This window comes from Mobula hypostoma, chromosome 23, assembly GCF_963921235.1.
Source record: "Mobula hypostoma chromosome 23, sMobHyp1.1, whole genome shotgun sequence".
In the NCBI taxonomy this organism is placed as follows: domain Eukaryota; kingdom Metazoa; phylum Chordata; class Chondrichthyes; order Myliobatiformes; family Myliobatidae; genus Mobula; species Mobula hypostoma.
The window spans coordinates 17,368,342-17,394,894 of record NC_086119.1 but is presented as its reverse complement, the minus strand read 5'-3'; the positions used below and the strand labels follow the sequence as shown (position 1 = coordinate 17,394,894).

The following is a 26,553-nucleotide window of genomic DNA, read 5'->3' as shown; positions in this document are numbered from 1 at the left end:
GACACTTTTGAAGGATAGGCTGTGGTTCACTGTGGCCCCTGCCTCAGAAGTAGGTTCAGATCTCACTGCAGAACATGAGTTTGAAGTCTTGACATAACTTCCGCTAGAGCCATTGAGTTTAGAGCACCTCAGCACAGACACAGGCCCTTCAGCCCATCTAGTCTGTGCCAACCTGGCCTTCTGCCCAGTCCCATCTACCTGCACTTAGATCATATCCCTCCAAACCTCTCTCTTTCAGCTACCTATCCAAACTACTCTTAAATGCTACAATTGAATCCACATCCACCACTTCCACTGGCAGCTTGTTCCACATTCGCACCACCCTCTAAGAGAAGAAATTCTCCCTCAGGTTTCCCTTAAATAGTTCACCCTTCACCCTATACCTATGACCTCTAGTTCAGGTCTCACCCAACCTGAGGGGACAAAGCAACGCACACAAGATGCTGGAGGAACTCAGCAGGCCAGGCAGCATCTAGGAAAAAAGTAAACAGTCGATGTTTCGGGTGGAGGGAGGGGAGGAAGAAGTAGAAGTACAAGAAGGGGATAAAGCCTGCTCGAATTCATCCTATCTATACCCCTCACGACCCGGCTGGTGGCGTAGTGGCATCAGTGCCGGACTTCGGGACGAAAGGTCCCGAGTTTGAATCCAGCCGGCTCCCCTGCACGCTTTGCATCCGTGGTGGGTTACGAGCTGGTGATCTCTTTGGAAACTCGCTCGGCAGAAGGAAATGGCAAACCACTGCTGTAACTCGCCTCGTACGCGTTTCCCCACTACGTCAGAGAGGCGTGGAGGGAAATCGTCCACTAACCGGAGAAACTCCGGATGCCACATACCTTTCCCTTATTCCCGTCACAATTCGATATGCCTCATCAAATCTCCTCTCATTCTTCTACACTTCAGGGAATAAAGTCCAAACCTGTTCAACCTTTTCCTATACTTAAATCCTTGAGACCCACCAGCATCCTTGTAAATTTTCTCTTCCTTTTTTCCCAAGCCACAGTGGTGAAGGGGCGCCATTACTCAGAAGAAAGTCACATTACTAGTTAGTCACTCATTATATGAAGAGGGTCCTCCTGATAGTTATTTTACTCTTCCTAAATTCTGAGGCTCATTCTGCCATTCAGAAGTGAGGAAGGAAAAGCACTGAATTTCTTTGGAGCCCAGCTCATCTCCCACGGCATTTATTCAGCTGCTAAGGCCCTGATCACGTGTTCCTGTGTTCCACCAGGACTAGAGAGGAACATGACCCTTGCTTCTTTACTGCCCACCATTTGCCAAGGGTGCAGCCATTTTGCAGACCAACCCTTTCCCTCGTGAATAAACATAAGCATACGTTGGCCCAAGCCTACAGAGCGTCAATTATATGCGAAGCATAAAAAGCCAGGAAGCCGTTAATTCGGAGGGAGGGAAGAAGCCCTACTTTGTGCTATCGCCATGACGCCAGACAGCGGGTTGATGATGAGGTTCTGCGTCTGCTGGTGGTTGTGATGTGGCGGCTGCGACAGGCTGTGGATGTTTGTCAGCGTGCTGACCGGAGGCAGGGGTCCACCGGCGGCAGTGATCTGCGGCAGAGAGGCAAATAAAATAGGTCAGACACGACGCAAAGAGTTACCAGCACGGCTTGCGGTGCGTCACCAAAAGGGACTGGCATATCTGCAAACAGTAATGAAGCAGAGACTTGTGTTACAAAGCTCTGCAGTTTCCCCTTCCTCCCTGACCACTACATGTGACTCCAGGTCCACAAATACCGCCGAGACTTAGCTGCTTCCTCATTGGACAACATATGGCGGCGTGGATAATGACACCCCATCCTGTCAACAAACATGAAAAAAAAAGCAATTATCACTAGAAACCTCACAGATCCAGTGGATCACATCCATTGTTAAAGGATTATGGAACAGTCCAGATTGAGATTTATTGATCACACGTGCATGGAAACATACAGTGAAATGCCTCATTTGTGTTAACATCCAACATACCTAGGAGTGTGCTGGGCGCAGTCTACAAGCGTCGCCACACATTCCAGTGTCAACATAGCAAGTCATAACGCTTGGCAGGACAACACGGAACACAAGAAGCAACAAAACAACAACAGCAAGACAAAGCAACAGGCGCAGAATGCTGGAGGAACTCAGCAGGCCAGGCAGCATTAATGGAAAAGAGTAAACAGTCGACGTTTCGGGCTGAGGCCCTTCAGCAGGACGTGAGATCGTGTTTATGAACAGCAGAACCTCCCTCCCACCCTCTCTCTTCCAACTCCAGGACAGTTCCAGGGCAATGTGCATAAGACATGACAGCTCTCCAACCTGTGCTGAAGAAACCGTGTCCTGCATTTACTCAGAAGACTGACTTGCCTACTGTGGTAAACAACACTCAAAATGGACAGAAAAGAAGATTCCATGTATTCAAAGCAATCCTAGTAATAATCCTGAAAAAGATTAGCCCACAGAAAAAGAATCTCAGGGTTGTCTGTGGTGACATGTAATGAATTTCACTTTGAACTTTGAAGTCATGTGGGATCGAATCAAGCTCTTTGACCCACTGAATCCACGCTGACTACCAACCATTCATTTACACTAATCCTACCCAGATTCCATTATATTCTCCCTGTCTTCCCACAAGTACCTCAGATTCGACCGTTCTCCTATACACTGGGGGCAATTTACAATTGGGAATTCACCGGCCTACCCACACATATTTGGAGTGTGGGAGGAAATCAGAGGATGCATGGGAGAGATCCATGTGGTCACAGGAGAACATGCAAGCTCTATGCATACAGGATTGATCCCAGGAGAAAAGAGATTCTGCGGATGCTGGAAATCCAGAGTAACACACACGAAATGCTGGAGCAACTCAGCAGGTTGGGCAGCATCTAAGGAAGGACATAAATAGTTGATGTTTTGGGCCGAGACCCTTCATCTGATTTATTGCTCTCCAGACCTGTTGAATGCCGGACTCTGGCAGTCCGAGGCAGTGGCTGTACTATCTGCATCAATGTACCACCCAAACTGCACCGCAAGGACATCGCTAGCAATGAATAGTTCTCGCTGTTACTGGAAATGTGGTGATGCTCAAAAAGATACCACAAACAACAGAAAACGCTGGAAACACTCTGAGGGTCAGGCAACATCTGTGTAGAGAGAAACAGAGTGATAACCTTTCACTAGAACTGGGAAAAGTTAGAAACTTTAAGATGCTGAGGAGGGGTGGGATGGAGAGAGCAAAGGGAATGTCTGTACTGGGTTACAGATCAAGAGAGCCGGAAAGACAAAAGAGGGGTCTTTCTGCCTCTCTCGATCTCCATCCTAATACAGACATTGACTAGTTGACATTGGAAGTGGAACAGAGAATTAAAGCAACTAACGCTCAGGGATATGCTCTCAGTATCCACTTTATTGGGTATACCTGTACACCTGCTCGTTAGTGCAACTAATCAAAGTTCAAAGTATATATACGTTAACATATGTCAGCCAATTGTGTGGCAGGGAGTCAATGCATAAAAGCATGCAGACATGGTCAAGAGGTTCAGCTGTTATTCAGATCAAACATCAGAATGGGGAAGAAATGTGATCCAAGTGAATTTGACTATGGAATGATTGTTGACGCCAGATGGGGCAGTTTGAGTATCTCAGAAACTGCTGACCTCCTGGGAATTTCATGCACAACAACCTTTAGAATTTTACAGAGAATGGTGCGAAAGCCAAAATAAAATCCAGTGAACGTAGTTCTGTGGACAAAAATGCCTTGTTAATGAGAGAGGTGAGAGGAGAATGGCCAGACTGGTTCAAACTGACAGGAAGGTGACAGTAACTCAGTTAATCACACATCACAACAGCTGCGTGCAGAAGAGCATCTCTGAAGGATCAACATGTCGGACGTTGAAATGGATGGGCTACTGCAGCAGAAGACCACAAACATACACTCATTGGCCATTTTAGGAGGTATCCAATAAAGTGGCCATTGAGTGTATGGTAAAAGAGTAAACTCTTGATCTCCCAGGCTCCTTTGTTGTGGCCCTTACACTTCATTTGTTCTTCTGCGCTGCAGTTACTGTATGCCACACCGTTTCTTTTTAACCTCGAAGCCATTATGAACTTCCTGGTCGGCACACAAAACAGAAGCTTTTAAATGTACCTAGGCTCATATGATCATAATAACCAACACTAACCCCTGTCCTATGGTTAGAGCGCTGTATATGTGCGTGGGTGCCCTGTCCTGTGATTAGGGGGCTGTGTATGTGTGTGGGTGCTTGCGTTCTGTTTTGTTGTGGTCTATGTTATTCTGCCGAGCGTTGTGGGCACAAGTTGGAATGAGTGGCAACACTTGCGGGCTGCCTCCAGCTCACCCTTGGGTGTGTTGGTTGTTAACCCAAACGACACATTTTACTGTATGTTTTGATAGGCACGTGATAAGTGAACTTGAGCCTTGAATCTTGAATCCCACCCCTGTGCACTGAGTGGGGTTATTCTGCAAACTGGACACTCAATTTGCATTTGGTGTCTCCTACGGGAGAAACATTGCTCTGAATTTAAGACTGAGGCGCAGAGAAGTCCTACACACACAGAATGGTGACCTGAAATTCTCTCTCCCAAAGAGCTGCAGAGGCCTCATCATTGGAAGTATTTAAACAGGAAGCAGATGCACTTTTGAAAGATTGGACAATGAGGGCTAAATGTGAAAGCCTGGACAGATCATATAGTTTGGTGGGGTAGCCCCGAGAAGATGAGCAGCCTACTCCTGCTCCTGTCTTATTGTGCTTTCTAAGGGACTCATCTTCCTTGTGCTTGGTGGAACAAAAATAAAGAGAGATTAACTTTATTTGTCAGATGTACATCGAAACATACAGTGAAACGCATCATTTGCATCAAATCAAATCTATAAGGTACGTGCTGGGCAGCCTGCGAGCGTCGCCACGCTTCCAGCACCAACAGAGCATGCCCACAACTCACTAAACCTAACCATACATCTTTGGAAGGTGGAAAGAAACCAGAGCACCCAGAGGAAACTCACTGTGGTCAGGGCTAGAACGTACAAACTCCGTGCAGGCAGCGGCAGGAATGCAACCCCAAACAGGAATCGCTGGCGCTGTAGAGTGATGCACTAGTTGCTAGGCCACCGTGACAGTAATAAATCTATTCCATTTCTAATTCCAATAAGTGCTTAGATCTTAGGAGGACAGCAAAAGCTGCAAAGAACCAGTCTCTGGAAACAGACCAAGCAGGTTGCATTGTGCCCAGATTTAGGACAGATTAGAAGACAGAAAGGCAGAGTGAAAGAAGAATGATTAACCTTCCCTGACTGCCCTCTGAACATGCTAAATTCAGAATCAGGCAGTTCATTGGGTGCACCCAGACAAAATTAGGATGCAGATTTCCTTCCCTGTAAGACATCAGTGAACCCCTCGTGGTTTGTCCTTTGACAGGCTTCATGGTCACTTTTGCCTATTGTGGTCTATTAATTCTCTCAATTTATTCAATTACTTGTGTTTCAACGTCTCTGCTGCAGGGATGGGGTTTCACTCCATCCACTAACCTAAACACAATGTCAACATACACTTGACGAAAGAAAAGCAGAAAGGTAAATGAAAAAAAAGTTTAAAAAAAAAGAGATTCTGCAGATGCTGGAAATCCAGAGCAACCCACACAAAATACTGGAGAAACTCATCGGGTCAGGCAGCATCTACAGAGGGGAATAAACAGTCGACACTTCAGGCTGAAACCCCTCATCAGAAATAAAAGGTAAATGCCCTGACAATATAGTCTCTCGTCACAACATGTATAGTTGTTCCAGAGTTATGGGAGGCTATATATATAATATAAATAGATGAATTAATTGACTTTATTATAGAGCTGAGCATTGCAGTGTTATGCCTGGAATGGAACTTTACAATTCAATCAATAAATTAAAATAGTTTCTTTGTCAGTGTTACTGGTTGATCTCTGGATTCACGCCTTTAATACTCCATGGGGATAGGGGTTACGGCAAAGCCGTTCGATCCCAACTTGCTTTGGATTCCAGGCCTGCTTTTCCTACAGAGCTCCTATTGTTTAGTATAAACCTTACACCATTTAAAACAAGACCCACTTGTTTTCCCTTCCCAGACTCTTATCTTATCAGCTTTTGCAGTTACAATGGTGTAGGTGTGCTCACCATCTTGCCATCAGGTGTCAGCAGACTGTGGCCAGGGTCCAGGTTTGCTGGCGAGACTTGCTGTAGAACTGTTTGGCTTGTTACCATGGCATTGTTACCATGGTGGCTGATCGTCGAGGAAGAGGAGACTTCATTGGTACCTTGCTGGCCATACCGTACTCCTGCCACAACACAACAAATAAAAATTAAATTTTAAAAAAATCAAGCATACAGAAATAAGCCAAACTGTATTTCAGTGTCTGAGATGGCAAGACCCAGTGAAGAGCAAACAAAATAAAACACACAAGATAAATACTGACAAGGTGATGGGGGCAAAGGTGAAAGGCCATTAGTGTGTTTGAGTATGTCAATCAATGCTTCCCCATCATATAATTGGACAAGATGACCATCAATATGGGGTGCAAAGAACATGTGATAAAAACATCAAGCTCTTCCACATTGTCAAAGGAGACACTTAACATTATAAATAGACAAGCCAAGACAATAATACAAACCAAAATTCAATGCTTGTTGATAAAGTCATTCACCTTTGGTTTTTAAATTGTGCTGCACAATAACATCAATAAAATATGGGTTAAAATATCCCAGGAGGAACGCATATGATGCACCTTAGGACAAAGATCCAACTTGATCCTTGGTTTTCAATACCACACCCTCCATAAACCAAATAACTACAACCTAGTCAGTAAGATGCTACAGAAGGGAATCTAACAACTTAGTCCAATTTAGAGCCTACTGAAGATGGCTTTAAGCACCTTGGCTTATTAACACCGGGAGAGAATCCTGGGATTTCTCTCAGTCAGCTTCAAGTAATCCTGGATTAATGATGACAAGGGCAATGGATCTAATGATCAAGCAGCAGGAAGTACATACACACTTTGCATTTTAAGATATTTAGTTAATCTTCTACAATGTTCCTCTCACCAACCAATCCCTTGGTGTATGTTCCCATAATGTACAATGGTTACTAGTAAACAGAATCTGGATGGTTTTCTCAGGGGGTTAGACATTCATCTGACTAAATCATCTCACTGCTGCCATCAGGAAGGAGGTACAGGAGCCTTAAGTCCCACGCCACCAGGTTCAGGAACAGTTATTACCCTTCAACCATCAAACTCCTGAACCATTGCGGATAACTTCACTCACAAGACCACTGAACTGATCACCAAACACAACCTATTGGCTCACCTTCAAGGACTCGACAATTCATGTCCTCGGTATTATTTATTTATTTATGATGATTATTACTATTCTTTGTATTTGCACAGTTCGCACATTGGTTGCTTAGTAAGTTTTAATCGTATGTAGTTTTTCACCGGTTCTATTGCATTTCTTTGTTCTATTGTAAATGCCTGCAAGAAAGTGAACTTATTTGTCTATTTCGCAATACAGTGCGGAGAAGGTCCTTCCACCCCTTCAATGCACACCGCCCCAGCAACCCCCAGCAAACCCCGATTAACCCTTACCTAATCATGGGATAACTTACAATGACCAACTAACCCACCCGGTATGTCTTTGGACTGGGGGAGGAAACCAGAGCGAGTGGGCAAAGCCCATGCATTCCATGGGGAGGACTTTGAAGCCCCTTTCAGGTGGCGCTGGATTGAGCTCTGAACTCTGACACCCCAAGCTGTAATAGGGCCATGCTAACCGCTACTCTATCCCGGTGGGATCTCAAGGTAGTACAGTATGTGGTAACATAAAAAATTTACTTTGAACTTTGAAAAGATATCTGCTGTGCCACGTTAAATTTTACTGCAGAACAATGCAAACTAACATTGCATTGGATTGTGAGCATGGAGAGTACTCCTGTGCGGAATGTGTTTATGAACAGAGCACTGCCAATGCAATGAATTGCTTTGAGCCTTACGTTCCTGAACAAACAGGAAATAAGTTTATGGTTGCTCTTTAATTGTGAATTATGGGAGAAGAGGAGAGTTTCTCGGTTACCCTAGTGATAGGAAGATGGGGTAGGGTTGAGAGTTCAGAATGACGACCACCGAGTCCAACACTAAGGCTGAGCAAGCTGAGGCTTTTCTCTTTGGAGCGAAGGAGGATGAGAGGCAACTTGACAGAGGTGTATAAGATGATACGAAGCATAGATAGAGCGGACAGCCAGTGCCTTTATCCCAAAACAGCAATGGCTAATGCCAGAGAACATCCTTTCAAGGACGTTTAGGGGAGATGTCAGAGGTAGGTTATTTTACACAGAGAGTGTAGAGTACCTAGAATGCACACAGCTGGGGGTGGTGGTAGGGGGTGACACAACAGGGACATTTACAAGACTCTTTACATTATGGGTACATTTAAAGATGGGGTTGATATGTTCGTGGTTAGTATGAGTGTCCAAGGCTTCAGGGAGTAGGCAGGAGAATGCCGTTGAGAGGGAAATAAAACAGCCATAATCAAATGGCAGAGCAGATTCAATGGGCTGAATGTTCTAATTCTGCTCCTATGCCTTACGGTCTCTCCGATAGACACATGGATATAAGAAAAATGGAGGGTTATGGGCCATGAAGGGGGAAGGGTTGGATTTATCCTGGAGTAGGTTAAAAGGTCAGCACAACATTGGGAGCCACAGGGCCCACACGGTGCTCTGCTGCTCCATGTTCTATGTTCTAAGACAGCCCGAGGTTTGCCTCGGTTGGGCGAGTTTTGTTAGTGAGGCATGAGATCTTGAGAACGTAAAAGCACTACTGCCTGGCTCACCCTGACTGAGTAGCACCTCCTGCCAGCTGGCCATGTTGGGGCACTGATGGTTGTGGAGATGTTCATAGCCAAGAGCACCTGGACTTCCTTCGTGAAGGAAGACACCGGGAAGCGAGTGGCCTATGAGGGAAGAAAGGGAAGGAAAATAGGGCGGGAGAAAAGAAAGACAAACAAAATAGAAAAATAAATGTAGTAAAAACATGGAGAGGCAACAACAAATTGCATTTTGGTTGCACATCCCATGTGCAGGAATGGAAGAGCGTGCACTGGTATGGAATCTTTCACCTCCTCAGGATGAGATTATGTGCTCTATGTCCAATTAAGTTCTTCTGAACCAGGGTCAGTGTTGTAAAGCAAATGGCCAACAGGATCCCACGAACAGTAATGACTGGACAATTTGATTTAGATTTCAGGCAAGCGATAAATGTTGGCCATAACAGACTAGAACATGTTAACTCTTCTTCTAAGAGGACGCTTGCTCGGGAGAGCAGATGAGACCTCAGTTCCACATCTCGTACCTTAGAATGTATCTAAGGTACATTCGGTACCAAACCAGAATGCCAGCTGGCATTTTAAAGACAGTCGCAAGCTTTATTTGTCACATGTCCATCAGAATATTCAATGACGTCCAACATTATCATCAACGACCACAGTGCCCACAAGTGTTGCCATGCCTCAGGTGCCAACACAGCATGTCCACAACTTACCAGTGCTGATCCCTACGTCACTGGAATGCGGGAGGAAACCAGAACACCAGGGGGAAACCCACGTGGTCTTGGGGAGAACATACAGAGTGTGGCGGAAATTGAACCATGATTGCTGGTGGCTAACGCTGACCGCTACACTATTGTGCCATCCCTTTTGGTGCCTCAGATCTGCAGGTGAAGCTTAAAATCACAATCTACTGGGTTAACCAAATTGAACCCCCCCCCCACCAAGCTAAGGCCTCCAGTGAAGGAATACGGTCTCAGACAAAACTCTAAACTTAAAGCAGGAGGGAGAACAAGAAAACCAGCAAATTGGGAGCAAAGATACAGACAAGGGGAAGGTTCCCGAAGGCAGGGAGGGAAGAGGATGAAACCCAGTTAGTAAGACAAGACAAGAGGAAAGTAGCTAGAAGACAGAACAATTAGAGTTACAACCATTTCCATCATGTAAAATGAACTCAACCTTTGTTAGTTAGGATCAATAACTCTTTTGCTTTGTCACTCCAACACATTCCCTTCAACAAAGAAAGCAAAGTTGGTTTCATCTGGAAATTTGCCTGCAAGAGCAGTTCACTTAATTCCAGGACAAACATTGTGCAACACCAAGGTGAGGACATCTCTGACTGTTTCTGTGTACCTGCTGTCATTCCATTTCACAATCGCCAACTTCCTTATTTCTCACACTGTCCCGCTTGTTTGCAACTTGAGTCGTTCCACTGTGCCGAGGCTGTGATGCCGGAGAAGTGTGCAACTGTAGAAATTGCTTAAGTTACCTTCAGGTCCCTGTGCGTCTCAGTGGGTGAAAGAACCAACAATACGAGGGGTAATTGATAAGTTCGTGGCCTAAGGTAGAAGGAGGCAATTTTAGAAAACCTAGCACATTTATTTTTCAACATAGTCCCCTCCTACATTTACACACTTAGTCCAGCGGTCATGGAGCATACGGATCCCTTCTTTGTAGAAGTGGTAAGTTTGTGGTCTAAGGTAGAAGGAGATGAGTTATTAACTTCAAACTTTCTGCATTATCACTCAAAGAGTTAAACTGCACGTGCATGTAATGAGAGCGTCTTGGACCTCCAGGTGGTCAATAGCAGAGGTGATCGATAAGTTTGTGGCCTACCATAGAAGGAGATGAGTTATACAGCTCTTGTTACATGCACGTGCAGTTCAACTCTTTGAGTGAAATTGCAGGAAGTTTGAAGTTAATAACTCATCTCCTTCTACCTTAGGCCACAAACTTATCAATCACCCCTGCTGTGAACCACTTCTGGAGGTCCAAGACGTTGATTTCTACAAAGAAGGGATCTGTATGCTCCACGACCACTGGACGAAGTGTGTAAATGTAGGAAAAATAAATATGCTAGGTTTTCTAAAATCGACTCCCTCTACCTTAGGCCACGAACTTATCAATCACCCCTCGTAGGGTCTTGGGCCGAAACAGCGACTGCTTATTCTTCTTCATAGATGCTGCCCGACCTGCTGAGCTCCCCCAGCATTTTGCATGTGCTACGCCAGCAGAGCTTGTACAGAGTGAGATGATACGAGCCAAAACCCACTTCTATTTTAGGCAGCTCACCATCTTTCTCCAGGGATATTTCGTTCAAAGAAATTAGTGCGAATGAGTAATCAGCTGTGTGGAGTCTACCCCGGCAGGACCAGAAACTTGAGATAAAGTAGTTAGAGTAAAATAATTTTGTGCTAGTTCCACATAAATTAACAATCCTAAAAGGGATCATTTAAAGTGCCTCACAGCGGGTTCAGAACTTTGATCTCTTCCTTATCAAAAGCAACAAAAAAAAACGCTGGAGGAACTCAGCAAGTCACTCGGTGTCTATGGAAAAGAGTAAACAGTCGACATTTCAGGCTGAGATGTTTCATCAGGACTGGAAACGAAGAACAGAAGTCAGAGTAAGAAGGTGGGGGGAGGGAAGGAAGAAGTACAAGGCAGTCGGTGATAGGTGAAATCAGGTGGGGGGAGGGGTTTCAATCGGTACATTTAATATCAGAGAAATGTATACAATATACATCCTGAAGTAAAGAGCTGGGAAGTTAATTGGTGAAAGAGATAAAGGCCTGGAGAAGGGAGAAACTGATAGGGGAGGACAGAAGACCATCAGGCCTCCAACCTGATGGCATGAACATCGATTTCAGTAACTGACCCCCTCCTCTCCTTCACCATTCCCTATGCATGTTTCCCTCTTATCCCTTCTCTTCTTACTTGTCCATCACCTCCCTCTGGGGCTTCCCTTTCTTCCATGGCCTTCAGTCCTCTCCTATCAGATTCCTCCTTCTCCAGCCCTGTCTCTCTTTCACCAATTGACTTCCCGGCTCGTAACTTCACCCTTTCCCCTCCTGGTTTCACCTATCACCTTGTGTTTCTTCCTCCCCTCCCCCCACCTACTTATTAAGACTTCTCCCCTTCCTTTCCAGTCCTGATGAAGGGTCTTGGCCCGAAACATCAACTGTTTACTCTTTTCCACAGATGCTGCCTGGCCTGTTGAGTTCCTCCAGCACTTTGTATGCGTTGCCTTGGACTTCCAGCATCTGCAGGTTTTCTTGGCTTTGATTATTCCTTATGCCCGGATGAGTGCTGGTGAAGGCAGCAGTCGTGTGGCTCACAGCGCCTCTACAGGTGCGGAGGACACATTGGAGGGTGGTTACTCTCATTAACCAAATGGTGGTTGCTTCAGGTCAGGTTCTGGCAGGAGAAAAGGGAATGGTCTTTGATGGACAAGAATTGTACGCTGCACCAGCTATAACTCCTGAGCATTCACTGAAATGTTTTACATGCCCTTGTGAGGGCAAATGGTACCTTAGCATGCAAGTTTATCTCAAAGACTGCACTTCCAAGAGTGCTGTACTCCTCTGGACTGCCTGCCTGGTTTGGTGTTCTCATGTCACCAGGGTGACTCAGGCAAGAATTTAAGGGTTGCTTTGTCACAAGTCACTTCAGTATTTTCCTTCTGAAAAGCAGTGAGGAAAAAAGATTTAATCCCCAAAAGGTGCTTGAATAATTCTCAGGATTTTAAAATTCAGATCCATATTAAGGTGGTCTTACTTGAAGGAGATTTTCAACTCTAACTCAACAACAGTGCGGATGAAAGAAAGTTTTCATGATGTCACAACAGATAACAAAGTGATTGCTCGGTTTTTTAAAAATTGAAATGTAAATCCATGAAGGCAGGATAAAGTGGGTGTTAGGCCCATCGATGTCTCCCTCTAATCATCAGTGGTGTGACCTTTTTACAAGCTTATGATGGTACTGGGCTGCAGCAGGTAGTGCTGCTGCCTTACAGCTCCAGTGCCTCAGACTTCCGATCTGTCAGTATGGGATCTGCGTGTTCTCCCTGTGAATGTCAGGGGTTCCCCTGGGAGCTCTGGCTTTCCTCCCATATCCCAAAGCCCTGTTGGTTGGTTGAAAGGTTCATTGGGGACTGTAAATTGTCTCACGTGCCTGGCTGGATGTTAGAAGAATTGGGGCAGTGGGGTGGGGGTGAAATCGATGGGCAGGTGAAGGAGAATAGAATCCATAGGAATAAGTGAGGGAATGCAATTGGTGGGATTGCTCTGACTTCTGGCATGCACTTGATGGGCTGAATGGCTTCCTGTGTTCAAAGTAAATTTATTATCAAAGGGCATGCACTTGATGGGCTGAATGGCTTCCTGTGTTCAAAGTAAATTTATTATCAAAGGACATGCACTTGATGGGCTGAATGGCTTCCTGTGTTCAAAGTAAATTTATTACCAAAGGACATGCATGTCATCAAATACAACCCTAAGGTTTATTTTCAGTCACCGTATATCATGTCATGATATATGAGGATTATTTTAAAAAATGACAGTCCCGACAAGATCAGACGAGACCTCAGGGTTAGTAACATTATGAGTATGCTACGTTGGTGCCAGAAGTGTGATGGCACTAGTGGGCTGCCCACAGTGCTATTCTCAGACTGTGCTGGTCGTTGACGCAAAAGAACACATTTCACCGCGTGTCTCAATGTTTCGATGTACACGTGACAAATAAAGCTTATCTTCAAATCTTTAAAAAGGTAAACATGGGAGAAACCTGTAACAAACTTCAACAAAAAATAACTTCCGACAAGTTCCTCACCTGCAATGAAGTGAGTTAAACAAATACATCGTAGCAACATGTACAAAAAGCTGGAGGAACTCAGCAGGCCAGGCAGCATCTATGGAAAAAAAAATACGGTCGACATTTCGGGCCGAGACCCTTCGGTAGGACCAGCCACCGTGTCCTGATTCTGATATGGGTCTCTATTGTGGACTGAGAGTGGGAAGGGGGCAGGGAGAGGGGAGGGACACACACAAAATGCTGGGGGAACTCAGCAGGCCAGGCAGCATCTCAGAAAAGAAGGGTTTTGGCCTGAAACATTGGCTGTACTCTTTTCCCTCGATGCTGCCTGGCCTGCTGAGTTCCTCCAGCATTTTGTGTGTGTTGCTCAGATTGTCAGCATCTGCAGATTTTCTCTTGTTTGCGAATACATCGTAGTGTTATCGGTATGCGTCAACATCCAAATGTAACCCTGTCTCTATCCATGGCCTTGCTGACATCAACCAATCACAATAGTGCAACCACAGCAGTCAATCAGCACGATTAACCTTCTGAATGAGGGTTAATCACTAGTTCAATATCAGAATTATGCTTGGTAAGTAGGACAAAGTGCATTTCTATGTCAATTAAGTAAAATTAATTTTAATGAACCTTCTGAGAACTTTTCATTGTAAACACAGTAGTGGGCTCTCCTTGCCTGTACTGGAATGGTTTACCTGGTAAATGTCAGCTAGATAATAGAACACTTAATTGGTTCTGTTGCTCGCCAGGGCTACACAATGAACCTGAGGCCTATAAAAATGCTTTATTTTATAACTCCATTCCCCTATAAAACTGTCAAAAGAAGCAAAGCCCATTGTAGCACTAGCTATTAACAGTGTCTGGAGCTCTTTGTTACATTTTTTTAAAACCTGCATTCCCCTTATAAGCCCACCTGCAAAGGGGAGGAGGGTTGGGCAGGGAGCTAGCAAACCCATCCCGTAAAAACCCAGAGCTACAGAAACACCAGCAGAATCTCCAAAGACCCCATCCCTGGGAGGGGAAGCATTGTCACCCAGAAGGCGTACGAAGTCGTGTGGTGAAAGTGGAAGCCACGGGGCCAATCAACCTTCAGCCCGGGACAGAGGGCTCTGGCAAGCTGACGTCAGCAGCCTATGCCCCAGTTGTTAAAGTTAAAGTCTGTCCCGAGCCTTGCGGCCCATCAGGCCAGTACTTATGCCGGTTTCTGTGGCATGAAGCAACTGAGAGTACGAGACTCCACCCCCCCCCCCCGGATAGGACGCCAGTCTATCGCGAGGTTAACCCCCAGCATTTGCCAGTACCCATTTTCAGCAGGGTGGACTGGAGCAGTGTGGGGTTAAGTGCCTTGCTCAAAGACACAACACGCTGCCTTGGCCGAGACTCAAACCCACGACCTTCAGATCGTGAGCCCAACATCCTAACCCACTTGGCCACACGTCACACTATGCCCCAGTGGTGGTGAAGGGCTAAAAAGGAAGAAGAGTCCCTTATGTTTATGAAGACATTGTCTTCAGACAAATTTAAGTTGCACATGTGTTGCTATTTTCCTGTGGTTTCCCAAACCACAGAAACTGACTTCTAATTAATTGTCTATATTCCAAACGTCTATTATCTGCTGCTGAATATAAACATAATCCTTGCCTTTGTTTATATCTTTGTCTTTTTCTTAATTTCCCCCAGTTCAAAAACAAATGGGACTAGTGACTTCCCAGCAATATGGTATCAGAGGGTTTCATTTATTGTTGAGGCACCATAACCAATTCCTACCATTTATAGTCCATGTTGGGACAACGTGATTAATTGCTGTGAATTTACAATACTTAAAAATGTAACTTACGAAATAAACCTCGTTTCTCTTTAGTAAAATTAGGAGACACAAAGACCTTTGAAAAAGTAACTGGCCACGGAACAAAGTACAAAACTCTATCAGCATGGTGGCGTAGTGGTTAGCACAACGCTTCACCGTACCAGCGGCCCGGGTTCAATTCCCATGCCTGCCTGTAAGGAGTTTGGACCTTCTCCCCCGTGACTGCGTGGGTTTCACCCGGGTGCTCCAGTTTCCTCCCACAGTCCAAAGATGCACCGGTTAGTAGTTTAACACTAACCCAGTTTAATGACCTAGTTTAATAGGCCATTGTAAATTGTCCCATGATTAGGCCAGGGTTAAATCGGGCGATCGCTGGGTGGCGCAGCTCGAAGGGTCAGAAGGGTCTACTCTGTGCTCTATGTCAAAAGAATAAATTAAAATAACTCAGAATGAAATCAGATAGAACAGCGTCAGCTCAAAGAATTCCAAAGGTGACACAGGGTATGATTTTAATTCAGAGAGTTGAAGTGTTTTATGAAAACGTATCAAAGAAGATATTAGCACTTCCCCAGATTCAAAATCTCAAACGTTAAACCATAAAAGCAAGGATGCAAATCCTCAAGAAAATGCCCAGGCTTTATAAAGGGTATTGTGAGCAGCTTTGGGGCCCACACCTAAGGATTAAAAATCTACTTCATTTGCCATGTACACTCAGACATATTACAAATTTGGGGGTAGTGCGCAGGAGTAACATGCAACAAAAAGCAACATTCAACAGTTATAAAGAATAAAGAGTCATATAAAATACAAGTTAAAGGTTAAAGTACAGATATGGAATAAAATGTGCATAAAAGCACAAACACCAGCACGTATTTACGATGTAGACAGAATTATAGAAAGGCTGGAAATGCAGGCATTCGAGAGGGTCCAGATGAGGATCAGAAGAATGATCCCAGGAATGAAAGGGTTAATATACAAGGAGTGTTTGTTGACTCTGGGCCTATACTCGCTGGAGTTTAGAAGAATGAGAGGGGCACCCATCAAAATCTATTGAATAATGAAAGGCCCGGATAGAGTGAATGCGGGGAAGATGTTTCGAGTAGTGGGTGAGTCTAGGGCCAGAGGGCACACCCTCAGAGTAAAAGGACATCCCTTTAGAACAGAGGCAGGAGGAATTTCTGTAGCCAGAGGCTAGTGAATCTGTGGAATCCATTGCCACAGGTAGATATGGTCGCCAACAATGTTCCCTCTAATTTGCAATGATCAGTGTGTGAAAAAATCTTGTGCTGTGCAATATTTTCCCCAGTGACAGCAACATGTGCGCACCGAATAATTTCTTCAATAAGATCAGTATAAATAAGCCAGCTCTAAAACCTGCAGACAAATCACCGCAAATTCCACGCGGTCAACACCGTTCACGTCAGAAACCGGAAAAGGAAATGTGATTGAGTACGATCGTGAAATATACTTGACATGCCAACGAGGTACAGGGCGACAACCTTACGTGCGCAGTTTAAATTTCTCTGTGCACGCGGGCACACACGTGCTCCTCAGAGGGAACATTGGTGGCTAACTCATTGGTTATACTAAAAGCAAAGGTTTTAAATAGTAAGGGTGTCAAAGGTTTTGGGGAAAAATCAGGAGACTGGGAAAAATAAATCAGCCATGAATGAATGGCAGCGCCGACTTGATAGAGCAAGTAGTCGAATTCTCCTCCCAGGTCCTATATGGTCTCAAGGTCTATGGTTGATTGAACCAACTCCTATGATGTAGTTATAAAAAAGGCAAGACAGTGGCTATACTTTATTAGGGGTTTGAAGAGATTTGGCATGTCAACAAATACATTCAAAAACTTCTATAGTTGTACCATGGAGAGCATTCTGACAGGCTGCATCACTGTCTGGTATGGAGGGGCCACTGCACAGGACCGGAAGTAGCTGCAGAAGGTTGTAAATCTAGTCAGCTCCATCTTGGGTACTGACCTACAAAATACCCAGGACATCTTCAGGGAGCGGTGTCTCAGAAAGGCAGCGTCCATCATTAAGGACCTCCAGCACCCAGGGCATGCCCTTTTCACACTGCTACCATCAGGTAGGAAGTACAGAAGCCTGAAGGCACACACTCAGCGATTCAGGAACAGCTTCTTCCCCTCTGCCATCCAATTCCTAAATGGACATTGAATCTTTGGACACTACCTCACATTTTTTAAAAATATACAGTATTTCTGTTTTTGGACATTTTTAAAAGATCCATTCAATATACATACAACACACATCAAAGTTGTTGGTGAACGCAGCAGGCCAGGCAGCATCTCTAGGAAGAGGTGCAGTCGATGTTTCAGGCCGAGACCCTTTGTCAGGTCCTGACGAAGGGTCTCCGCCTGAAATGTCGACTGCACCTCTTCCTAGAGATGCTGCCTGGCCTGCTGCGTTCACCAGCAACTTTGATGTGTGTTGCTTGAATTTCCAGCATCTGCAGAATTCCTGTTGTGTTCAATATACATAATTGATTTACTTGTTTATTTATTATGTTGTATTTTATTTATTGTTATTGTTATTATTATTTTCTCTCGCTGCTAGATTATGTATTGCATTGAACTGCTGCTGCTAAGTTAGCAAATTTCACGTCACATGCCGGTGCTAATAAACCTGATTCTGATTCTGATTCCGATTCCTTGCATTCTAAGCATACTAGAGGGAGGGAATGATTCTAATTTAGTTGCAGTGAGATCAGGCCAACGAAGGACTCAGATTTAATGTTCTAAATTGGTGTAAACCCAATTTTATCGAGCTAACATGTGACTCGGGGAAAATGGACTGGAAACGGGTCAGCAGAAGGTATTCAACAATAGGTAGTGAGGGGTCAGACTAAATATTCCCAATAGGAGAAAGTGGAAAGCTCCGAAACCTAAACCCCATCCTGGACATCAGGCAGCACACATGTAGGGTAGAACAAAAAGGGGGAAGTTGTGACAAACACATAGAGATTGACACTGGAGAAGTAGGGGTGCGTAGGGTTAAAACTTTAAAGGAAGTTGGACAGGCAATGAAGACACATGAAATAATATTGACAGATAAAATAAAGGAAGGTATTTTATAAATCATTGAATTAATATGACTCAGAGTAGGCATATCTACCAAGGGAAAGGGTAAGGTGTATTAGTGACCAAACCAGACATCCCACCTCTCCCGGAAGTTCCGGGAGTCTCCTGCATATTGATAGTGGCTCCCTGATGCCCGCAAATTATATACAATATCCTGCAAATCGATTTTTTGAGAGCAAGGGAGGGAGAGAGGGGGAGAGGGGGAGAGGGAGAGAGGGAGAGGGGGAGAGGGGGAGAGGGGGAGAGGGGGAGAGAGGGAGAGAGGGAGAGAGGGAGAGGGAGGGGGAGAGGGAGGGGGAGGGGGAGGGGGACGGAACGGGAACGAACGCACGCCATGGCAGAGTGTTCCAAAAAAAGAAAATATAAAACGTACATCACCCCAGACTACAGTAAAGTGTAACCCTGCCTAATAGGGGTCAAGATTAATGGCAGTGTTGCTCGCTGCACTGTTTGCAACAGTGACTTTTCTATTGCCCACGGTGGGTTAAGACTGTAAAAGACATGTTGAGGTGAGTTTAACAGGTGTCATTTGTTCATTAGCATAGCTAACATTATTTAAACTAGCTGGCCAGCTGCTAAGGAGCTACTCTATTGCAGACATCCCACTTCTCCCGGAAGTCTCCCGCAAATTGATGGTGCTACCTCCCTGAAATGAGTTTTTGCAGGGTGCGATGTCTGCCAAACACATAATCCAAGTGCAGAGGCAGAAGATGGGTAATGTTTCTGAACGAATGCTCCTGGAAGAGAGGGATGAAACAAACACAGATAATAATGAGGGAGAATGCAAAATACTGGGTGTGATACTCATAGGGAGGAAATACTTAAAGGTGTAACACAAGCGAGGAAAAATCGCCAAGCCAGATAAAATGTATCCAAGCTTCTCCAGAGAAGCTTGTGGAGGAACAGGAGATGCTCTGAACTTTTCCAGTCTGCTCTGGTTACAGGCGCTGTTGGGGAAGAGTGGAAATCTTCTGAAGTAGTAACACTGGGAGAAGTTTATTTATACCAGTCTGATATTCATAGTTGTTATTGGCTGAGGTGAACCACATCAGATTGACTACAAGAATGTGACCAATGCGCATGTGGCTAATTGCTCTCTGTATTATTTATTAATATTGTTTGTTTGTTTTGTATTTGCATAGTTTGTCATCTTTTGCAGAGTCGTTGTTTGCCTGTCTTCTTTTGTGTGTAGTTTTTCATTGATTCTATTGTGTTACTTTGTATCTACTGTGAATGCCCGCAAGAAAGTGAATCACAGTGTAGTGTATGGTGACTGATAAGTACTTTGCTAATAAATTTGCTTTGAACTTTGATCACACAGTGATTTGATTGGGACTCCTATGTTAAAGGCCCTCTCGTTTTGCACGGGCTTTCTAGCGCGCACGTTCCACATGTTCCACTGCAATGCAACATGCAAACCACCCTTGTTCCACTGCAATGCAATCTGCAGGTTACCCTGTTCCACTGTAATGTAATCTGCAAACCACCCTTGTTCCATTGCAATGCAATCTGCAAACTACCTTCATTCCACTGCAATGCAATCTGCAGGTTACCCTGTTTCACTTCAATGAAATCTGCAAACCACCCCATTCCACTGCAGTGAAATCTGCAAACCATCCCATTCCACTGCAATGCAATCTGCAACCCCCCCCACTGCAATGCAATCTGCAACCCCCCCCACTGCAATGCAATCTGCACACCACCCCATTCCACTGCAATGCAATCTGCAACCCCCCCACTGCAATGCAATCTGCAACCCCCCCCCACTGCAATGCAATCTGCACACCACCCCATTCCACTGTGATTCAACCTGAAAACCACCCTGTCCACTTCAAGACAGTCTGCAAACAACCCCTGTTCCAAGTTTAGTCATGAACTGCTCCAATATTTGATAAGGTAAAGGTAAAAGTCTGTAACCAAAGGACACCATTGTAAATTTGTTTTCAAATAATTATGCATTCCAGATTCACCACAGCTGTAATTTGTCACTGGCAGAGGCAAAGGAATGCAATGCCTTTCGATTGCTGGTGCGCTGTCACTCATTAATCTCGATTCATCCCTTTCCCTGAGGCTTGTCTGCCCCTTTGGATGGAGACCAATTCTAAGCCATGTTTGACAGCGAGTTTCTTGACTTAAGTGACAAGGGTTTAATGGGTTAAGTCAATATGTGTTAAACCTCATATTGCTGACAGACTGCCAAGCACAGTTTAAAGTATCCTTGACCCTGGAGGGCACCGTGCTTGTTTGGCCTGTCACCAGATTCCCAGGTTGGTCCAAACACCTCTTTGGGATTATAATAGGAATCCTGCTCTGGGTTTTTTTTACTCTCCAGTTTAAACACTACACAAATAGTGATGTGTGGACAGCAGTTAATAAACTAGTGTTGGAGCTGTAGACACCTCACTTAAATGTCCACACCTCTGACCCTGTAAAGTCACCAAAGGGGCTCTTTTACATATCAATTCACTTTCTCAATTAAACTGCTCTCTAAATTGTGCAATTCAGTCAACCTCAGAATACCCCCCAGTTTTACTCTCCTTCCCGACCCTGACTTTCGCCAGAAAAAAACCCAACAAACAATGGGTAGCAAACACAAGGGATTCCGCAAAAGTTGGAAATCCAAAGCTACACACACAAAAAGCTGGAGGAACTCGGTGCGTCAGGCAGCATCTATGGAGAGTAATAATGAGTCGACGTTTCAGGCTGAGATCTTTCATCAGGATTGGAAAAGAAGGGGCAAGAGACCAGAATGAGAAGATTCATTTTAAGGCATCCGTTAGTCTTGCGAGATCATGGATCTGTGCCTGGAAAGTCTTCACTCTCCAGGTCGCAGGCCTGGGCAAGGTTGTATGGAAGACTGGCAGTTGCCCATGCTGCAAGTCTCCCCTCTCCACGACACCAATGTTGTCCAAGGGAAGGGCATTAGGACCCATACAGCTTGGCACCAGTGTCGTCGCAGAGCAATGTGTGATTAAGTGCCTTGCTCAAGGACACAACACGTTGCCTCGGCTGGGGCTCGAACTCACGACCTTCAGGTCACTAGTCCAATGCCTTAACCACTTGGCCACGTGCCCACTAATAACAAGATGGGGGCAGAGAAATGAGTACAAACTGGTAGGTATGGCTGAGCATCACACACAAAATGCAGGAGGAACCCAGCGACCCAGGCGCCATCTATGGAAACGAGCAAACAGTCAACATTTTGGCCCAAGACCTTTCCATCGATGCTACCTGGCCTGCTGAGTTCCTCCAGCATTTTGTGTGTGTGTACTGCTTGGATTTCCAGCATCTGCAGATTTTCTCATGTTTGAGGTATAGGTGAGACCAGGTGAGGGGGGTAGGTAGGTGGGTGGGGATGAAGTGAGAAGCTGCAAAGTGATAGGTGGAAAAGCTGAAGGGCTGAAGAAGAAGGAATCTGATAGGAGGGGAACGTGATAGATAAGGCAACGAAGAGGAACATAGTTATGACTCAGTAGGTAGCAGTCACACACATCTTTGTGACAAAAAGTTTGGGTCTAAATCTTTGTGACAGGCAGTTTGGGTCTAAATCTGAGCTGCACTGTTTCAGCCAAAGTGTTAAACCAAGCTCCTGCCACCCTTCTTGAGTGGAAGTAAAAACTCCCAAGGAATATTTTGGAAGAAGAGGAGCGTTATTCCGATGTCCTAGAGAACATTTAATCCTCAATCAACATCACTAGAACAGATCACACACAAAATGCAGGTCAGACCGCGACTAAGGAGAGGCCTGTTACGTTTTGTCACTAACAAAGTTTAAACTAATTCAGAGGAAGATACAGGAGTCTGTGAATGTAGGTCTAACTTCGTGTTTACTCTAAGCGAGATGTGCATCTTTAATGTGGTAGAGTGATGACGTACACAGTTCACGTATTTATACATATAACCTGTAACAAGTTATTTAGACAAACAAAAATGCTTAATGAAGCAACAAATATCTATAGACAAGAATACTCAAATATAACTGAAGTATTAAATACACAACAAGACCTAAAGGGGAATAAACAGTTGATTTCTGTACAGGTATAAGCAGTCAACATTTTGGGCCGAGAACCTTCATCGGGACTAATGAAGGTGTTGGCTTAAAATGTTGACTGATTATTCCTCTCCTGACCTGTTGAGTTCCTCCAGAATTTTGTGTGCGTTGCTCTGGATTTCCAGCACCTGCAGGATATGTTGTGTTTATGACTGGAACAGATTATCTGTTCAGTTACAAAACGCTGGCTAGAGCTGCTAGAAATGGCTATGGTGGCATGGTAGTGTAGTGGTTAGCATATCGCTTTACAGTACAGGTGACCCAGGTTCAATTTTCATCGCTGTCTGTAAGGAGTTTGTACGTTGTACTGGTTGGTAGGTAGGTTAGTTGGTCATTGTAAATTGTCCCGTGATTAGGCTAGGGTAAAATCAGGGGTTGCTGGGCTTGAAGGGCCGGAAGAGCCCATATCGTGCTGTATCTCAATAAATTAAAAAATAATTTTTTTTAAAAAATTGGGTGATGTTGCTATGGTCATACACAAATTATGTTTAAGTTATTTGGAAGCCGTTTACAATGTGGGTCAGCTCAGCTACTGAATCAAAATTCAAGTGCATCAAAACATACAACCAACACACTGCAGGCTGTGCTGGGGGTCATCCACAAGCGTCACCACACATTCTGGCGCCAACCTAGCATGCCCACAATGTTCAGCAGAACAACAGAGAACACATCAAGCACAAAACAACAACGGCAAAAACAGGCCCCCTCCCTCCCTCCCCTCCCACAAATATACACAGTCCTTTAACCTCAGGCCAGGCCTCCAGTGAACACGGACTTGGGCCTACAGACTAAGGGCTTTGACCCCCCATGAGGACTCACAGAGATTTCAAGAGCCAACGAGCCACTGGGCCTTGACACGGTTAAAAATATACACACTAACCTAAAAATGTATTCTTCCTGCAACGTAATCAGAATGTGCAGGAAGGCCAGCCATAGAGTTATCACATACACTGAGAGAAGGATTGACCAACACTGAATGAATATGGACATAAATCCCCAAAGTAGCAGCAGATTGATGAATATTAATTTGGAATGTCACCAATGACTCTAGCTAATTTCTACAGATGTACCGTGGAACGCAATCTGACGGGTTGTATCACTGTCTGATACGGAGCAGCCACTGCACAAGATTGGAAAAAACTACAGAGGGTTTATTCTCCAACAGTTCCATCAAGGGCACTAGCCTCCACACCTTCGAGGGCATCTTCAAATGGCGATGCCTCAAGAAGGTGGCATCCATCATTAAGGACCCCCACCACCCAGGACATGCCCTCTTCTCACCGCCAGCATCAGAGAGGAGGCACAGGAGCCTGAAGACACGCACTCAATGTTTTAGAAACAGCTTCTTCCCCTCTGCCATCAGATTCCTGCACAGACAATGAACCCATGAAATTAGCTCTCTTCCCCTCCGCAGGTAGTACAACACTCGACTTCTTTATGTACCCAGCAGTCTCACCGGCACTGTGAACAACAGTACTTCAAAAGATGTGTTTAGCTCTCTACATATCCACCTTATTTATATATTTCTGATCACAATTTTATGTAATATGCTGTGGTACTGCCGAAAAACAAAAAGTTCATTACGTACAGTATGTTAGTGGTAATATGGAAAAGAGTAAACAGTCGACGTTTCGGGCCAAGACCCTTCATCAGAACTGGTGGGTCTCAGCCTGTAACGTCAGCTGTGTACGCTTTTCCACAGATGCTGCCTGGCCTGCTGAGTTCCTCCAGCATTTCGTGTGCGTTGCTCGGATTTCCAGCATCCGCAGATTCCCTCTTGTTTGTGTTAGTGATCATAAACCCGATCCTGATTCTGAAACCATAATCTTCTCAGCAAGAAAAAAAATGCCTTGGCCGGTGAAGCCGTCCTGCAGCGTTATTCTCCAGCGCACCTCACGGGTGTGAGGTTGGTGGCAGGCGAATGCCAGGCTGCAGTTAGGCCAAGGCGGGGAGCGGGACTGAACCAGTACCTGATAACAGCAAGGCCAATCGGAAAACCAGCCCTGAGAGCTGCAGGGGGTGTGCAGGTCTGAGCCTGGGAAAGTCGTCGATAACAGGTGTCAGTGAAACTGATGGAGATAAATGTGTTTTCATGGCATGGATTCCTCAGTTCTCTCAGCAGCCTGTCAGTGGACTTATGACCTATTGAATTCCCTCCACATTGTAGTACAACACTTGACTTCTTTATGTACCCAGCAGTCTCACTGGCACTGTAAACAATATTACTTCAAAAGGCGTGTTCAAATGACAAAATTAGTCACTAGCGGGGACTCAGTCCACAAGTGCCCTTGTTCTTATAATAATCCAATCTTCCACAGCAACAATAGAGAGCTTGTACGTTTTGTACTAAATTGCGCTGCGGTAGTTAGAAGCAGCCGTTGGTACCACCCTACCCACCATCAAGAACGGATACATAGCAAGGTTCCAGAAAAAAGCCCACTGGATCACGGGAGATCCCACCAACTCTGTTCGTGGACTGTTTGCCTCACTCGCATCAGGAAAGAAGCTACACGGCATCCGGACCAGGACCTGTAGACTCATAAACAGTTACTTCCCCCAAGCCACCGGGCTGATCAACCCCTCCACCCATTACTCCACCCCACCTCTACCTACACCTAACCTAGTGCCACTTTATCAGTCTATGTATGTAACACTTACCTGTACATTATGTAACCCCTTCCCTCGTCCTCTCTTCCCCACTGTGACCTCTTACCTCTTCCAACCTGCCTATCACATCCCCCTGGGTCCCCTCCTCCTTCCCTTTCCCATACGGTCCACTCTCATCTTCCTTCTTCTCCAGCCCTTGACCTTTCCCACCCGTCTGTCTTCACCTATCACCCTCCAGCTACCCTCCTTCCTCTCCCCACCCACCTTTTTATTCTGGCATCTTCCCCCTTCCTTTCCAGTCCTGAAGAAGGGTCTCGGCCTGAAATGTCGACTGTTTGTTGATTTCCACGGATGCTGCCTGACCTGCTGAGTTCCTCCAGCATTTTGTGTGTGTTGCTTTGTAGGACTGCCTTTCTATTTTAATTGTGTTTTTTAAATTGTGTTCTTTGTACTTACTGTGTTTTTCATGAGCCACACTGGATCCAGAGTAACAATCATTTTGTTCTCCTTTACACAGTCTGACAATAAACTATCCGGTACCTTCAATTACATGTAGCAGATGCTGACCAACAGCAACAAGAAAGTCTGATCTGTTGGTCCTGAAGAGGTGCCATTTTTGGTCAGAGCAGAAGACTACAAACCAGATCTGCTGCCAGCACTTTGTGCGTGTGAGACGCCAGTTCACATACGGTATTGGGGGCTCACAGTGATAATCAGTAAAAGGACATTGTTCATTTGATGCGTTATCAAGCCCCACCAGTGAAGCAGGAACTGGTGGTAGGGTTCCAATGCCGCCTGAGCTGCTGTTGGGCAGTCTGCTCCCCCCTTCCAAAGAAATCTGCTGAACTCCACTGCCATCTACCAAATTTCTCCCACTGACAGTTAACCAGCTAATTCCACCTCAAAGGTCACAGACTCCTCTCTCATTGACACCAGCCCCACCCTGGCCCTCCACAGCCTTACTCTGGGATCTGGACACATCCATGGTTTTGAGGAAGGAGTCTTTTCTGCTGCATCTGATGCCTGGGTTTCCAGTGTAGTCAATCAGTACTAATGTAGGGGGGTGTAAAGGTTGGAAAGGTGCATAATTCACAACCACCAACATTGAGTTGGAGCTCACTTTAAGAGGCTGGTCTAACGTGATGACCCAATTACATGACTTTTTTTTTACTGTGCTTTATATTCTGTGTTTGGAGGGCAATAGATGAGTTGTTACAGTTTTCTCTTAAACTCAAAACGCCTCGCGCCGCTTTATTTCCGCAAACCTACACAAGTGCCTGACGTCTGCAAACCTGAGAGTCTGGGCCCGGAGGGGGCCTGTCCTG

General features: G+C 45.2%; 1 protein-coding gene across 5 annotated transcripts in view; it reads right to left on the bottom strand.

Annotated features, from left to right (window-relative positions):
• Positions 1–26,553, bottom strand: part of hnf1ba (HNF1 homeobox Ba) — a 112,717-nt gene that overhangs the window by 36,917 nt on the left and 49,247 nt on the right. For 3 of the 5 annotated variants that reach the window (XM_063031257.1, XM_063031258.1, XM_063031259.1), the window contains exons 5-6: positions 6,152–6,312; positions 1,422–1,563 (exon numbers count right to left, since the gene is read on the bottom strand). In XM_063031257.1, the coding sequence (XP_062887327.1) occupies positions 1,422–1,563; positions 6,152–6,312 (303 nt within the window). Of the gene's footprint in view, positions 1–1,421; positions 1,564–6,151; positions 6,313–8,860; positions 8,981–26,553 lie in introns of all 5 variants that reach the window. The other 2 variants (XM_063031255.1, XM_063031256.1) reach the window with 1 other exon arrangement.